The sequence below is a fragment of the Tiliqua scincoides genome, chromosome 2 (assembly GCF_035046505.1).
Source record: "Tiliqua scincoides isolate rTilSci1 chromosome 2, rTilSci1.hap2, whole genome shotgun sequence".
In the NCBI taxonomy this organism is placed as follows: domain Eukaryota; kingdom Metazoa; phylum Chordata; class Lepidosauria; order Squamata; family Scincidae; genus Tiliqua; species Tiliqua scincoides.
Window position 1 is genome coordinate 219,629,052 of NC_089822.1, and position 17,725 is coordinate 219,646,776.

The 17,725-nt window shown below is 42.5% G+C and overlaps 1 protein-coding gene across 8 annotated transcripts in view; it reads right to left on the reverse strand.

Annotated features, from left to right (window-relative positions):
• TASOR (transcription activation suppressor) overlaps positions 1–17,491 on the reverse strand; it is a 109,696-nt gene extending 92,205 nt beyond the window's left edge. For all 8 annotated transcript variants that reach the window (XR_010793889.1, XR_010793887.1, XR_010793888.1 and 5 more), the window contains exons 1-8: positions 17,017–17,491; positions 11,189–11,334; positions 10,176–10,268; positions 5,387–5,459; positions 4,641–4,732; positions 3,456–3,614; positions 1,787–1,914; positions 956–987 (exon numbers count right to left, since the gene is read on the reverse strand). Coding sequence is in view for 5 of the 8 variants with exons in the window: in XM_066617555.1 (XP_066473652.1) it covers positions 956–987; positions 1,787–1,914; positions 3,456–3,614; positions 4,641–4,732; positions 5,387–5,459; positions 10,176–10,268; positions 11,189–11,334; positions 17,017–17,377 (1,084 nt within the window). In the remaining 3 variants the exon portion in view is untranslated. The remainder of the gene's footprint in view (positions 1–955; positions 988–1,786; positions 1,915–3,455; positions 3,615–4,640; positions 4,733–5,386; positions 5,460–10,175; positions 10,269–11,188; positions 11,335–17,016) is intronic.
• Between the last annotated feature and the right edge of the window lie 234 nt (positions 17,492–17,725).

The following is a 17,725-nucleotide window of genomic DNA, read 5'->3' on the forward strand; positions in this document are numbered from 1 at the left end:
TGTCCTATCAAATATCCTCCAAGTGTATCCTCACTATTGCCAACCGTTCACATTTTTTGATGTTTATCTTGTCTTTCAAACTCTTACAACGCTCCTCAAATGGCTCACAACTATTAAAGAATACAGATACAAAGAAAAAAACCAAATCCTTTCTCACAAGGGCAGTTATGGGGCACAAGGGCACCCTGAGAGCCAGGGTGGTGTAGTGGTTTGGGAGGTGGACTTGGACCTGGAAGATCCAGGTTCAAGTCCCCCCTCAGCCACAAAGCTTCCTGGGTGACCTTGGGCCAGTCACTTTCTCTCAGCCTCACCTACCTCACAGGGTTGTTGTGAGGACAAAAGGAGGGGAGCAGCTGTGTACACCGCCCTGAGCTCTTTGGAGAAAGGGTGGTATAAAAATGTGAAAAATAATAATAATAATCATTATTGTTTCAGGGGGAAGGGGTACGATCAAGGCACCAGTAGGTCAAGGTAGTTTTTCGCCTTGCTAGCTTCTCCTTCTCACCTTCCTCACAAGGCAGTTGATATTATCTACGGTCATTAGTCATACATTATGGTCAAATCATGGTTTGATCATCAGGTCTGTGCTCTAAAGTCCCACCAACCAACTTCCTGGTTTGCAATAAATATTGTTTGCCACGATATGCAACACATGTAAATATTACTGTAAATTATGTTTTTATACTAGAATCAGAAACTACAGTACAAACAGCGTGATTCTCTAGGAAGCCAAAAGTTGTAGATTCTGTATCTTATATAGTCGCAAATAAAGGCTTTCAAAGTTTGAGTATGTACACAACTAACAGGTTGATTGTTCTGGAATATGAGGGACTCTGCTGTCAGTTCCAGACAGTTTATTACTTTGCCTCTTATGAGCAAAACTTATTATTACAAAAATGTCAATACTACTCCCCCCCCCCATTTTAAGATCACCATTTAAGAGTTGTGTTCTTACCAGTCATCTTATCCACACTGGAAGTCTTCAATCTACAAATAAAATATATAAAGTTAAAATAAAAAGCCAGAAGTACTGTCCTCATTTTCAGGTAATTTTCCTTTTTATGCTCTTCGATTTTAAGTGCCATGCATCACAGAACTCAGTTTTTTCTTGGCACGGAATGCTCATAGCACAGAAAATTATACTTTTTCTAATAATAAATTCCTGTTCTCAACAGATAGAAAAGGTTATTTGATATCCTTCAGAAAGTTCCCATACCTCTCATCAGGAAGCAGGACCATCTCCCTTTCTGGGAGACGACCACCAGCTTCACCAGATCATACTAGAAAAACACAGTAATCCTAGCTTGTAAATGCTCTACAAATCTCATCTACAGGTGTGTATCTTTCAATACAGCAATTTCCCATATCAGAATATGCTATAATATTCTGAAGTAGCATATCTATATTGTACACCAATTCTTTATTGATGGCCTTGTACGCCAATCCTTTATCGCTAACAGAAGAACAGAGTTTTAAACACTTTCTGACCCAAGTTGTAAAAGTCGCAAACAACTGGGATTGACAAAATTGTATAAGAATGAATCCATGAGTATATCACTCATAACCCAGTTGTTTTAGGACTGTTTTTTTCCCTTGTAGAAAAAAAGCATATATTAGGAACAAATAAAACTATTGTAGAGAAGGATACAGTAAATTTCTTTCAAGCGATTAACAGATAAAGTGAGTCCCATGCTTTATAATTCCCCTGACCCCAGCTCAGGATTTAATTGCCTGTATTAGAAAACACGGGAAGTTATGACTTGATTGAAATCAGACTTTAACTTACCTTGATTGAGGCAAAGAGTTTTGTACTTTTTCATCCTTGTAAGAAAATGATACAATAGCATATGGACATACATGTCTTGGTCTTTTCCTGATTTCATTAAATCCATATTCGTACTCATAGAAATAATACTAGAAACAAATTCAGATAAATGGACTTGAGTTTGCAGATACCCACAATATCAGATTTCACTGCAAATGAAACTTTATAGCCAAGCCTAAAAAAGTATATAATTCCTGAAATAGATCAGGAATTCAGGTGCGGACAAATTTTTTGGCCCAAGAGACTCACTGGGATATGAAAATTGTAAAGAGGGCCATAATACTTGTTATAATTACCATTATAACTTTGATGCCACTTCTACAATTATTATTATTATTATTAACAGTATTTATATACCGCTTTTCAACTAAAAGTTCACAAAGCGGTTTACAGAGAAAAATCAAATAACTAAATGGCTCCCTGTCCCAAAAGGGGCTCACAATCTAAAAATCTACAACGAATATATTTTGCATTCCAATGTTTTGTTTAAGCCATTTCTGCCCAACGTTGTATATATGCAACAGGGATCAAATGTGTACACCTGTGGGCTGGGCAGAAACGGGCTAATACACATCACTATTTTTCTATGCGGTAGGGACTACTCATTTTTGAACTGAAAGTTCTGAGGAAGAATTTTTCCTTTCTTGCTCTCTCAGAGCAAATTTTCTAAGACTGGCACTGCTACTACACAGGACACATGCTTGCTTGTGCTCTGTCATGGCATGGCACATCAATTGGCATACACTTGAACCCTTTTCCCATGCATGGGTGCACACAGACTGGGAATGAGGTAGTAGCATCGGTGTGGCTGAACAGAGAAGAAGAATCTGAGGGCCAAATTCTTAGCCATGGATGGGGAGCAGTCAAAGGGTAAGAATGGATACTGTCAGGGACCAGATCCAGTGCCACAATCTTTCTTTGCCCACCTCTGGATTAAACCATACCCCTATAATTATATTAAGAGTTTTTAGCATCAATAACAATTTGATAAAAGAATAGTAGCTATGGGTAAAGATCAAACTTAAAAGACGTTATCTCTACAAAAAAACATGGTACTGGTACTCTACAAAAAAAACTTGGTACGCATTTATATCCCTCACATTAGTAATGCTCAGTGAGAAACACTCAATGCGCTCAAAAATGTATTTATTCAAAAAATTACATACTGCCTTTCCATAGTGTTCATGGTGGCTCAAAATACTGTAAGACATTCCATAAAACAATAAAACTATTTAAAATTAAACAGAGACAGATAAAAGTAAAAGAAACACACACAGCTGGCACAGAGACACCAGTCGCCTTGGGGGCCTCTTCTGCTGTAGAAAGGTGGGATAAAACTTCCTAGATATATATAAATAAATGTAAGCAGATTAGACAAGCATTCCTAGAAAGGCTATTCTACTATCGTGGTGCAGGGTATTGTGAATATTCTCTTGGGTGTCCCAAACTGATAGACTTCAAACACTAGTGGGGGGGGGGGAAGATCTCAATCAGCACATTAGGGAGTAGACAAACATTCAGAAATCCCAATTTCAAGCCTGCAGTACAGTTTATAAACTGATTGTTACAATACATACCAAGGTGACTGAACAAATATGAATGTAACAGATCACAAAATGCATTCTCTTACCTGTGTACGCTCATATGCTCTATAAGTTAAGATGGAAGGAATTCTGTTTGCACTCCTTAAAACATGGCATTCATGCTTTGGTGTTGGGTCTAATGCATTTTTAACAGTTGAATCCACTGGTTTTACTCCCACATTATCATATATGCTTTTCATTTTTCCCTTAAAGAACCAGAAAATGGCTTTTTAGAAAAGAAGCACACATGGCATAAACAGACAGACTCAAACCAGTCTCCATCTAATAAAGTCACACACAAAGAACTAGATACAGAGTTATAGAGCACTGCCTCCAATAAACTCCATCTTCAGAAAACAGCAGTTTAGTTATAGCAAGCACTCTAGCCCACGGGTGCCCAAACCCTGGCCTGGGGTCCACTTGCGGCCCTCAGGGGCTCTCAATCAGGCCCTTGGGAAGCCCCCAGTCTCCAATGAGCCTGTGGCCCTCCAGAGATTTGTTGGAGCCCGTGCTGGCCCGACACAACTGCTATCAGCAAGAGGACAACTGTTTGACTTCTCACCTGAGCTACGGGACAAGGGCTCCTTCCACTACTTGCAGTTTCATGTCTGTGATGCAGCAGTGGCAACGAAGGAAAGGCTGGCCTTGCTTTGTGCAAGGCCCTTTATAGGCCTTGAGCTACTGCAACACTTTCATTCATTCATATAAGTTCCATTTCTAATATATTCATCTACGTAAATTTATTCAAATTTTAAATTGTAAATTAATTCTTTTTTGCCCCAACACAGTGCCAGAGAAATGATATGGCCCTCCTGCCAAAATGTTTGGACACCCCTGCTCTAGCCTATTCTCTTTCCTCCTTTCAAAGTTGTCTTAAATGCAGTTGCAATTAACTACATCCAATCCAATGCTTTTTTTTTCTATTCTGAAAACTAATTACATCTATGCCACTTATTGCTATCATATAAGAGTTTTGCATAACTATCCCTTAGTAAAATAAGTTTAGATTTTAAAAACATCGCCATGTGATTTATACAAGAAAGAATCTGGAGTATTTTATATTAGATTCAACTGCAAAATTAAGCAGCAAATCATGTTTGTGCAAAATTTTAAGGAAAAGGAATGCAAGTTAGGCTACAATCCTATGCCCTTTTCTGAGAATAAGCCTTTAAACAAAGTGAGTAAGCAGGCATAGGAGTGCACTGTTAGTAGTTGACACAGTTCACACTTACCTTTATTACTTTAAAAATAATAATATCACCAGTTGTTCTAGGCTCCAGAGGATTGGCTTGCAACAAGTCTGCATACCTAGAGAGATATATGCCTTAAGAGCATGAGAATAAAAGAGAAGTTAAGTTTTAACATATATGAAAGCCCTCAGAATGGTTCTAGTGATATGCAAGAAATACCAGGGTGAGCAACACCATAGATTTTACTAGTTCCTATTAAACTACTAAAAGACTCCCTTTCTGAAAGGGTTATCACAAATGTGAGTATTTATGGAGATACATCAAAGGTGAGAGCCATCAAAGGACTAATACCAAAACTCTAAAAAAAAGCATGGATGCCTTACCATTCTTGGAGTATAGACTAATGTTATCAAGTCAAGATGATAACAAAATTTAATCTTTAGTTTTCTAAAAGTCAACAGAAATCATATGTATATTTTAAATCTACAGTTAACAATATAAAGCAGCTGTTGCAGGGAACTGTGCCTGATCTGCTAGCCCCTTTTAGCCAATAATCTAACTAAAAGGGTTAATCACATAATATTAATGATTAGTGCAGTTGCAGTAAGAACATCAAAACATGCTGAAAACATCTGAGTAAGAACATCTCACTATGCTGAGAGAATATATTACACAAGATTTGGAGACAAGAGGAGCTGATTCAAACTGATTCAAAATGATGAATCCTCTGCTTGAAGATCTCTAGTATTATATAAGTCACAAGTTCAAATGATAAAAAAGATAGTTACCCATAGAAGGGCTGCCAAGAACTGTTATTTTGGAATGGCCCACCTGCAACCCATTTTCACAAATGCTCTGCACCTGAAATTAAACATGTTACTTCAGTGCTTAATTGCTGTTAATTAACTACATTAGAGAAACTCAAAAGCTGGCATCAAAATCAGTGTTCAAATTGTATTTAAATACTAACATTTATATTGAACAGCACTTGCTGTGATAAAGTTTTGAACACACTGATTGACCTTGCATGATGGCACAGAATTTTCACCAACATGCTACAGGAAACAACAGTATTTATATACCGCTTTTCAACAAAAAGTTCACAAAGCAGTTTACAGAGAAAATCAAATATCTAATGGCTCCCTGTCCCAAAAGGGCTCACAATCTAAAAAGATGCAACACCAGCAGACAGCCACTAGAAAAGACACTGCCAGGGTGAACAAAGATGTCAGGAATTTGAAGTGTTTTTCAGAAAGCTTGCTGACAACTTCCCCTTCTATGAATGGACAGAGAGTTGTCAGTGAGATTAAAACCAAATCCCCTGGCAGGTGTCATCCCCTACCTCAGCAGCTCTCAAACTCTCAGGGAGTTTGAGTCCTGCTGTAAGTTCTTGCAGGGGACTGCAGGGGCTTACTTTCATTTACCAGAGGCTGGAACAGGCTCCCGTGGGTGTGGGGAGCCCTGTGCCAGCCTCCACAGGGCCCCCCGAAGTGTGTACACTGTCAAAATAAAAATCATGACCCATGTCCAGTTTTGCGACTAAAAACCAGAAGTGGGTCACAATCGTTATTTTAAGTGTCTTCATGCTTTGGGGAGCCCTGTGGAGACTGGCACATGGCTCCCCACATCCCTGGGACCCTGTTCCAGCCTCTGGTAAGTGGAAGCAAGCCCCTGCACCCCTCGACAGCAATGTGATTCTGGTGATCGCATCGTTGCCTCCTTCCCCTCAAGGGTGCAGAGGCCAGGGCTCTGTGGCTGGGGCGTTCCGATGCCCCAGTTTGAGAACCACCACCCTAATGAGTAACCCTATACCTTCTACAAACACAAGCCACCCTATGGGAAAAAAAGGAGAGATGCATTCTTGTAGGATTTTGCAGAAGGTGGCTTCAGCAACAAGAGAAGCACGGTGCTACTGTGCTTTTCTGCACAAGAGCATCACAAAGGTAAATAATAATAATGATTAGTCTCAACCTGTATTGTATTTTATTCTCAACTGTACAGCTCTTTAGACATACATTTAACTGTTTAGACCAATGATTTTCAACCTTTTTCATCTCATGGCACACTGACAAGGAACTAAAATTACCAAGGTATACCATTAGTTTTTGGACAATTGACAAGGCACACCTTGCTATTGGTGGGGAGCTCATATCCTCAATGGTCCTATTAAGAAATGACCCTCCACCAAATCCCCAGGGCACACCTGGGGACCATTGGCGGCACACCAGTGTGCCACAGCACAGTGGTTGAAAATGACTGGTTTAGACAGTATATAAACCTTGGATCTTCTAAAACAGCAGAACATCTTAACCATTACTACATCATTTAAAAATATGCATCATTTAAAAATACAGCTCCAACTGACTCTTCCAACTCTTAAATAGCTACACTGTACACATAAACACAAAAATCTGTCCTATGTAACTACAGACCAGGGGTAACCAAACCCCAACCCTGGGGCCACTTGTGGCCCTCAAGGCCTCTCAATGCGGCCCTCAGGGAGCCCCCAGTCTCCAATGAGCCTCTGGCCCTCCAGTGATTTGCTGGAGCCCACAACGGCCTGACAAAACTACTCTCAGTGTAAGGGCGATCGTTTGACCTCTCACCTGAGCTGCGGGCTCCCTCCACTGCTTGTTGTTTCACGTCTGTGATGCAGTAGCAGCAGCAAAGGAAAGGCCAGCCTTGCTTTGTGCAAGGACTTTTATAGGCCTTGAGCTATTGCAAGACCTTCATTCATTCATATAAGCTCATCTTTAACATTCATTTATGTAAACTTATGTAAATTTATTCAAATTTGAAATGTAAATTAATTCTTTTTTCCCCCGGCCCCCGAAACAGTGTCAGAGAGACGATGTGGCCCTCCTCCCAAAAACTTTGGACACCCCTGCTATAGACCAATAGTCATAAGAAAAATGCAGTACCTCAATTGATGCTTCCTCTAAATGTACCAGTTTGCCTCCAAAGTAGGTCTGAAGTATTCATATTCCATCATCTTCAAGAAGAAAATTTATACTGCCTATTTGACTATCACATGCTCCCAAGCCATGCACAAAATCAAGACATCAAGTACAGTATAATTGCTCAACACAGGTCATGGTTCAGGATGTGGACTCACCTCCCTGCATTACAATCTCTGCGCATGAACTGGAGGTTGTCCATGACTTTGTGTACCTTGGCTCAATGATCTCCGACACTCTTTCTCTCGATACTGAGCTAAACAAACGCATCAGTAAAGCAGCTACCACGTTTTCCAGACTCACAAAGAGAGTCTGGTCCAACAAGAAGCTGACAGAACATACCAAGATCCAGGTCTACAGAGCTTGCGTCCTGAGTACACTTCTGTACTGCAGCGAGTCATGGACTCTCCGCTCACAACAGGAGAGGAAACTGAACACTTTCCACATGCGCTGCCTCTGGCGCACTCTCGGCATCATCTGGCAGGACAAAGTTCCTAACAACACAGTCCTGGAACGTGCTGGAATCCCTAGCATGTATGCGCTGCTGAAACAGAGACACCTGCGTTGGCTCGGTCATGCTGTGAGAATGGATGATGGCCGGATCCCAAAGGATCTCCTCTATGGAAAACTCGTGCAAGGAAAGCGCCCTACAGGTAGACCACAGCTGCGATACAAGGACATCTGCAAGAGGGATCTGAAGGCCTTAGGGATGGACCTCAACAAGTGGGAAACCCTGGCCTCTGAGCGGCCCGCTTGGAGGCAGGCTGTGCAGCATGGCCTTTCCTAGTTTGAAGAGACACTTTGCCAGCAGTCTGAGGCTAAGAGGCAAAGAAGAAAGGCCCATAGCCAGGGAGACAGACCAGGGACAGACTGCACTTGCTCCCGGTGTGGAAGGGATTGTCACTCCCGGATTGGCCTTTTCAGCCACACTAGACGCTGTGCCAGAACCACCTTTCAGAGCGCGATACCATAGTCTTTCAAGACTTAAGGTTGCCAATACAAAGTAGACTTCCTGTAGCCACTTAGGAGTTGAATAGTCAATTGGTTTTAGGAATGGAGAAGAAAAAGGCAACATGTGTTTTCTAGACTGCTGGTGAGTTTTAGACCAGGGATGTCCAAACTTTTTGGCAGGAGGGCCACACCATCTCTCTGACACTGTGTTAGAGGCCGGGAAAAAGAATTTACATTTCAAATTTGAATAAATTTACATAAATGAATATATTAGAGATGGAACTTATATGAATAAATGAAGGTCGCAATAGCTCAAGGCCTATAAAAGGCCCTGCACAAAGTAAGGCCAGTCTTTCATTTGCTGCTGCATCTGCATCACAGATGTGAAATAGCAAGCAGTGGAGGGAGCCCTTGTCCCACAGCTCATGTGAGAGGTCGAACAGTTGGCCGTCACGCTGAAAGCCGTTCCATCAGGCCAGAATGGGCTCCAGTAAGTCTCTGGAGGGCGAAAGGCTCATTAGAGACTGGGGGCTTCCTAAGGGCCAGATTGGGAGTCCTTGAGGGCCGCAAGTAGCCCCAGGGCCGGGGTTTGGGCACCCCTGTTTTAGACTATCGCCCTGCTCTGAATGGAGTTGCACTCCCCCTGAAAGAGCAGGTTCGCAGCTTGGGGGTTCTCCTAGACTCGCAGCTCCTCCTGGACGTCTAGGGGTCAGCCGTGACCAGGAGCACCTTTGCCCAGCTTCGGCTGCTGCGCCAGCTGCAGCTGTACCTGTCTCGGGCGGATCTGGCCACAGTGGTCCATGCCATGTAACATCAAGATTAGATTGTAACGCACTCTACATGGGGCTGCACCTGAAGACGGTCTGGAAGCGAAAACTAGTACAGAACGCGGTGGCTCATGTAATTGCTGGAGGTCGGCGGTTTGACTCTGTCACACCGCTGCTCCAGCAGCTGCACTGGCTGCCGATTCAATTCCGGACTGAATTCAAGGCGCTGGTTTTGACCTTTAAAGCCCTAAACAGCTTGGGACCAGCGTATTTGAGAGACCACCTTCTTCCATATAGTCCTCTCAGGTCATCAGAAGTCATCAGAAGGGGCCCTCTTCTCTCAGGTCATCAGAAGGGGCCCTGTTGGTTGTTCCATCATTGAGAGAGGTGACAGGATGGCGGCCAGAAGCAGGGCCTTCTTGGTGATGGCACCTGCACTTTGGAATTTCCTCCCCTTTGAATTGAGGACAACTTCCTCATTATTAACTTTCCAGCATGGTCTGAAGACTTTTTTATTTAGGAAAGCCTTTGATGCCTAATAGGGGCTGCTTTTATAAATTATGTCTTCTACTGTGCATGTTTATTTTCTGACTGATGTATACTTTATCTTGTTTTAACAGTTTAATTTTTTTTTTTTAATGTTTATTTGTATTTTACCTTGTACTGTATTTTAATCTTGATTGTTAGCCACCTTGGGTGCCCTTCAGGGAGAAAGGTGGAATATAAGTCTAATAAATAATAATAACAACAACAACAACAATAAGTCAGATCTAAGACTTCCATGCATTTCTGCACTTCCTCTGAATTCTGTTTAAGCAGTGTTACTTGAAATACTTTTCTTGAGCTTTGGTTCTTTCAACACAGTTACATTTTAATGGTTATTTGATCAAAAATGTTCTCACCAGTGTACGGTCAACCATCAGGAATGCATAGCTTTCAGAAAGCTCTATGTCTGTTCGTCCATCTTGTTTCAATTCTCTCCGTTTCTCTACAAACTTGCAAGAGACAAAATTTTTAAATATACTGCATTAGTACAAACTGTATTAAGGGGTCACATATATTAAAAATTAAACAAATCTAAAATCTGTAGTAAGTTAACTCAAATATCAAGGAAAAGATAGTTTATGATTGACTAAGGCTACAATCCTATGTATAATTTCCTTGGAGTAAGTCCTAGTAAACTCAAGACTTACTTCTAAGTAGACCAGCATAAGATTGTGGTCACTTTATTGTGCCTTTCCTAGTTATGTCAAACCCACACAGGTCCCGAGGTTAATAGGGTATACATGCATAAAGAAAGTGATGGCTATTCTCAAGAGCACCTATATCTAAAAATGATTATCTTCAATTGTGCATATACAATTGATTATCTTCAATTGTGCATAAGGCAGTGTTTACATGAACAAGCCAAACATTAGGTACACCTCTTCAAGAGCCTATTTAAGTACTTAAAACTGTACTTCCTACCCCAAATTCTGTAACACTGGTTCTTGAAATGTAAGTAAGTATACCTTCCGAGACAAAGAAACATATGTTACAAAATCAACGTTTTACTTTTGTCCACTACAGTAGTCTACACCAAAACTATTCAGGAGCAAGAATACTAGTCTTTCATAAGTATAAACTTATGCTCCATTTGCACTATACTCTTAAGACACAAGTTAAATTTTTAAAGAACTACATTTGTTTTACAGAAATAACTGAGAATTAACAAAATGCACTTGAAACTGTTTTTACTACCTAAGTTTCAAGTATTAAGCAGTTCATTAAACTTGGCCATTTCCTTGGTTTTTTCTTCCAGCACCACCACAGGCAACCAATTATGGATAGCATCATTTAATTATAAAATAAATACAGGATTTTGTGTGCAAGTTTCAAAAAAATAATTTATAATAAGCAAATCACAAGTACTCACCTCCTTTTCCAACAGTTCATTATGAACCAAACTGGCTTGGTTGTAGGCGAAACTGTCCTTAGAATTACTGTCCAAATATGCTGAACGTAAAATATTTACAATATCATCAAATTCACGAAGCCCAAGCTTTAGTTTCTGGAAGAGATCTAGAGAGAGAGAAAACACACAAAACCAATCACCATCTGAACATCCAGGTTTGTTAATAAATGTCAACATACTAAACTAATGTTGATAACCATTAACACTGTACAGGGAATACCAATAGATGCCACAAAATTCTTGGAAAGATGCTCTGTCAATAAGAGAATGAAACTTACTAAAGATTATTCACTGTAATATCAGAATTGCACATTTATTTTTGCACAATTGCATAGCATCAAAACTTTCTCCTTATACAAAATATCCTCTGTCATTTTTCGTAAGTACTGTTGGTTTTTTTAAATTTAATATAGCTTTGAATTATAGCTTGAAGCATCTGGAAACCACCTCCTACAGCTATACATGAAAACATAAAGTGTTTCCTAGATGTTATATTGCTTCTAAAAGTATACTGTGAGCTAAAGTCAGTCATGAACCTCCTGATCAAACACTGCCACCTTGTGTTCTCCCTGACCGGTTCAAATCCCAGGCCAACTTTGCTGGGAACATGGCTGAAATATTGAGCGAAGTGTATTACTGAATTGGGTGAGCATAATCACATGCAACCCCCAAGTGTGTAAATTAGTATTCAAGCTAGCATTTTGCAAAATGTTAACATGCAAGGCTCTGACAAACACGCAAGGCTCCTGTTAACACGCAAGGTTCTGACAAAAAAATGTCTGTATTCTTTCTACCGTGAGGTACTCAGAAGTAAGACCCATTATAGTCAATATGGCTTACTACTGGGTAAGTGTGGATAGGATTGCAGCCTAAAGCAAGTTTGCCTACTCATGAGTAAACACATGATATGGCTCGATTTCACTTTCCATAGGGCTTCATGCATTTTTGTTTTCCAGTTTTTTGGTCATAACTTTGGATGGAATGATAGGGTTATTCCTAACCACCGTGATTTTAGTGCATCACCATGTGCATTACCTGGTATGGCCCACACCCCCCCTAGTGATGTCACTGATAATACCATCATGTTATATACCATTCAATACATAATTTACAGCAGAATGCAATTAAAAAACAGAGGCAAATATCTCCATTCTATCGAAAGTTATGGCCAAAAAACCAGAAAACAAAAATGCGACTGACTTACGTAACAAAAAAGTACATTTCCTTAGTTCAAAATGGAGCAATATGACTGAGTGTTATCGCCAATGCAATATTACTGTGACACAGCATGGAACCAATAAGGTGTTAGCAAGGTGATACCTTGGGGGGGTGATACCACTAGTGACCAAAATCACTAAAATCACGGTTTGTAGGAATACCACCAAGTTATATATCAATTGACACATATTATGCAAAACGCAATGAAACTGCACTGAAATATCTGTGTTCTATCAGAAGGTACAGCCAAAAAACTAGCAGGGGCGAGGCAATGGTACATCACCACACCCACCACCCAGGGCATTGCCCTGCCCACTGCATGGAAGGAGGTCCATCATGGGGGTGAAGCGCTGGCTTCCTGCTCCAGGTAACACAAACCCTAGTGACACCACTGCTAATATGACAGAAACAGGAAGACAACTGGGCTAGACCCTTTTCCTGTTAGGTTTTCTACGTGCAGAACATTTAACACAAACGGAAGAACCGTTATGCTTCCCCATCTGCATTCACAAGTGGTACAATTGACACTACCACCTCATTTGCCTGCATGTACTCATCCAGCCCTACTGTAGATTAAAGAAAGTGAAAAATAGTCTACAAGCAAGCATATACTTTTGCCCTTCTTTGGGAGCAGTAGTACACAGATTTTGTTTGGTTAGCAGCCAGTCATTATTTGGGGTCTTCATTTGTCTCTCTCATCAAGTTCACTGCACATGACAAAAGACTGAAGAAACAGGCAAAAAGCAGAAGTGCAAAAGCTCCATTCAAAATAGAGACTCTAGGTCAGGGGTGCTCACACTTTTTTGGCTCGAGAGCTACTTTGAAACCCTGCAAGGCCCGGAGATCTACCAGAGTTTTTTTTACAATGTTCGCGCCATCATAACATATAACATTTATGTGCACAATGTATGTTGGTGTACCTTGAGCCCCACTGAGTATAACAGGACTTACTCCTGAGTAGACATGCCTAGGATTAGGCTGCGAGGCTGCAATCCTAGCCACACTTACCTGGGAGTAAGCCCCATTGAGTACAATGGGTCTTACTCCCGGTGTTTCCTCCCAGAGGCACCTGAAGGGGGGGGTCGGCACTCCACGATCTACTCATTTTGCCTCGCGATCTACCGGTAGATCACAATCCACCTATTGAGCACCCCTGCTCTAGGTGATGGGCCTGTTTTCACTTTCCCTCATGCTAGAGAAGGCAAGAAGCAACACAAGTCTCTCTTCCTTTCTCCACTGATGCTGGGGTAAAGGAAAGCTACAAGAGGGGTTTGTCTTGCTTTTTGCCATTTCTGAAGTTCTGTAGGTGAATAACCTAGGGCAGTGTCCCAACCTGTGGTTTGTGTACCCACAGGGGTACTTGCCAGGACCTTTAGGGATACTCAAAATGAATAATGGTGGAAAAAAGCAGGTCTGTATCAGAATGCTTTGTGGGGCTGGAAAGGCAGGAAGGAAGGCTGTGAAAGCCCCAGCAACTGCTAGTTTTTAGTCATCAAATTCTGTATTATCAAATATGGATCATACCTGAAAACAAATTTGAAATATTATTTACAAACATTTGCTGATATAATTTATGGAATTGTAAATTGGAATTTACAATTTGGAATCTAAGAACTGGAATTTATGGGGTACAATTTATGGAAATAGGCTGCCAAGGGGTGCACAACTGAAAAAAAAAAGTTGGGAACCACTGACCTGGGGAAGAAAACCTCCCAAACCTAGGTTTGACCAAGAAAAAGAACCACTACTTCTCTCATTAAAGTTAAATTTTCTGAATGACGTGACTTCAAGCATCATGGCTAGATGTTAAAAAAAAATATTCCTTAAAGCCTGTTCTCTAGCTCATTCCTCTAAAAGAGTTTCCCTATCAGTTAGTGGTATTTGGAAATAAAGTCTCTAAGGAGCTATGACTCGCCACAAATAATCTCTGGGAAAATGCTAATTACATAATCCCTCTATTAGTTCCTTCATTGCTTTGCTCTTTTAGAGTCAAATATTTTCTACAATTCTCTGGACAGTACAGTTCCCACGATATCATGTTCCACCTCTTGTTGAAAAGCATTTACTACTATATAGAAAATGTCAAGGTGGAATGATGGCCAACATTTGCAAATATTTCTTCTATTCAAACCTTTTCAAATGAAGCGCTCCCCATCAAAAGTCAAAGCATCCTTTTTTAAAAAAAGAAGACACACACATATAATTCACATAACTTCCATCTTTGTAATGTTCTCAAAATTTCTTTGACACTTTTGGTTCTGAGTACAAAGCATGTTTGGGCCTACATAGCCCTGAATAATCTATGTAAAACTTTGCTGTGAGCTCCTTGGAGAAAGGTCACAACACCACTGCACCAAATAAGGACTCCAAAAAAAAACGATTCATACACACACAGACAATAGTTCTTCCAGTGGAAAAACAGAAACAACCTGTGACGAAAGGGGGGGGGAGCACTTTATTTCAAGTTTTCTGAAAAAAGGTAGCTCGACACTTGATTGGCCGAACTCTGAAACATTTAGTATCTTTCTCCTAGTATGCCAAAATCTATGCAGTACATAGATTACTATCTCTCAATGGCTCAAGTGTTGAATAATGGCACCTCTTAAAGAATCTTGGCTGTTTCCAACAGTTATTTCACTTTCAATACAGTATAAAACTTGCAATAATGCCCAAGTCAGCAATACCGGGTGCACTGTAACTGTTCAAATATCAGTATTTGAAGATGAAAAAACATGCCTCCCCACCAAAGGATGCAATGCACACCCCACTGGCACAGCTGCACTGGCACTGGAAAATTGGATAGGATTGGGCCTTGTGCAATTAATTCTGATGCAAGTAAATTTAGACCATCAGAATTGCTACTGCAAGGAGAAGCAACAAAATGGTGTTATGTTAAAAGTATTCCCAGGAATGTAGTGTGGTTAACCATATGTCCTGTAGAGAACAAGAAGGCAACAGAAGTCCCAGAAACTTACTTTAGCAGGTCTAGTTTCTCTCTCTCTCTAGTTTGGCTCAAGTTCATACAGTTCATACAGAAGTCCTAAACACATGACCAGGAAATGAAATGACCCTTTGGCTGTCCATGCAATAACACTTCAATCACATGATTTTGGGGCTAAGCCAAAAGTAGAGCATCTACTGGGTTTTGTTCCCAAAGGCGATGATGAATCTTCTCAACTTGCTGAGCCACTTTGCTTATGTTATGAGAACCAGAGATAAGACTGCCCACCTTCAAGAAGTGCTCATCAAACTAATCTACAGACCAAAAGAGTTCACTTTAGTACTACCTACAATTCCTTTGAAAGAACCACCTTGAAAAGCCAACTTATTCTCTAGTGAAGCAATTTTCAATTGCCAAGGAAATTGGGGAAAGGGTAATTTATTATTAGGGCCACTGGGGGATGTTAGCCCCCCCCAACAGCAGCAGCATGGTGTGCCTTGTCAATTATCAAGAAGTTGTTGACAATTTTAGCACCTTGTCAGTGTGCTCCGAGATGAAAAGTGCAGGAGTGGGCAAACTTTCAACTTTAGGGATCCTGAACCTTTAACAATTGTATAGAAGAGGGAACTGCAGCAGGTGCAGCTTGTCATCTCACAGATGACAAGCAGCACCTGCTGAAATCCTCTCTCCTACACAATTTTTCTCTGTAAACCATTGTGAACTTTTTGTTGAAGAGCAGTATATAAATACTGTTAATAATAATAACTGTTAATGCTCCAGGATCCCTAAAGATGAACATTTGACCACCCCTCCTCTAGTGATTAAGAATGAGGACAACTCTGAATGTTCAGAGTAGACTTTCAAGGAGAGGTAACTGAAAGCCAACCAAGCTGTGAGCAGGTATGAAGATCTGTAAGATTCTCACACCAGCACTGTCTTTTCTAGTGGCTGTCTGCTGGTGTTTTGTTGGCATCTTTTTAGATTGTGAGCCCTTTTGGGACAGGGGGCCATCAGTCATTTGATTGTCTCTGAAAATGGCTTTGTGAACATTCTGTTGAAAAGCAGTATATAAATACTGTCAATTGTAATAATAATGATAACTAGGATCAGCAGCTCCACTTCCAAGAGTGCAGCATAGGATGATGGGGGGCCACTGGCAACACAATGGAAGTCACGAGTGGCTTCTGCTGGGGGGGGTGAAAAAGCCTTCACGCTAGGGCTTCAAGATGAGGATGCTTGCCCCCGTCCTGTTGCAAAGAGAGCAAAAGAGGTGAACCAGGAAAGCAGGGTGGTGTAGTGTTTTGGGAGGTGAACTTAGACCTGGAAGACCCAGGTTCAAATCCTCCCTCAGCTCTGAAGCTTCCTCAGTGACCTGGGGCCAGTCACTTTCTCTCAGTCTCACCTACCTCACAGGGTTGTTGTGAGGACAAGAGAAGGGGAGCAGAATTTAGCTCCACACACAGGTCGGTGGGGAGGCGTTTAGAAGGCTTCTCCACACTGCCCACGTCGCACCCAGCCGCCTGCCTCACCACCTCCTGCACAGCACGGCCTGGGGCGCTTCGGCCCGCCCCTCCCCCACCAGCCACCGCAGGGCCGCCCCTCCCCCTGCAGCGGCGGGCGCGGGCAGCACCTTTCTTTTCTTTGCTCTTCCTGGGGATCTGGAAGTTCTTCTTCGCGGGCGGGTCTTCGGGGGGTTTGGGCACAGCGCCCCCGGGCCCCTCGCTGACCTGCTGCTGCGGCTGGTCGTGGGCCGCGGGGCCGCCGCTCCTGCGCGGGCCGCCGCCCGGAGACCCTCCGCCCTCCCCCGCAGCCGCAGCGCCCACCAACAGGCTCTTCTCCCCGCTCCTGCTCCTCTGGCGGCGGCCGCCATTTTGTGTGGAGTCCTCCTCCGCCTCGGTTCTCCTCTCCGCACCGGGGAGGCCGCCGCTCTCCGGGCGAGGAGGCTGCTCCGGCGCCTTTGCTCCGGCGCTCATCGCAGCGGCGTCCGCCATGGACCTCGACGAAGGGGGGCTGTGCCGCGCCTAAGGGCTCTAGGCTTCGGCCCGCCGCCCCATCCCGAGGCGCCCCGCGGCACTAGGAGGGTCGCTCCCCCACCCCGCCTCCTCTTCCTCCGACCGCCAACTACATCTCACCAACGTCTCCTCCCTCCCCGCTCTCACAGCAACATGGCGGCTGAAAGGGGGAGGGGCTTAGGCACAGCCAATCAGCGCGCAGCGCTACTGATAAAAGCGCCAAGGCAGGGCTGCGCGCGCGCCGCGCGACTGCCTGGCCTCAGGAAGCGCTTTTCGAGGAATTGCCGGCTGTCGGCGCGCGCCTGTTCTCCAGCCGCTGCGCGAGAT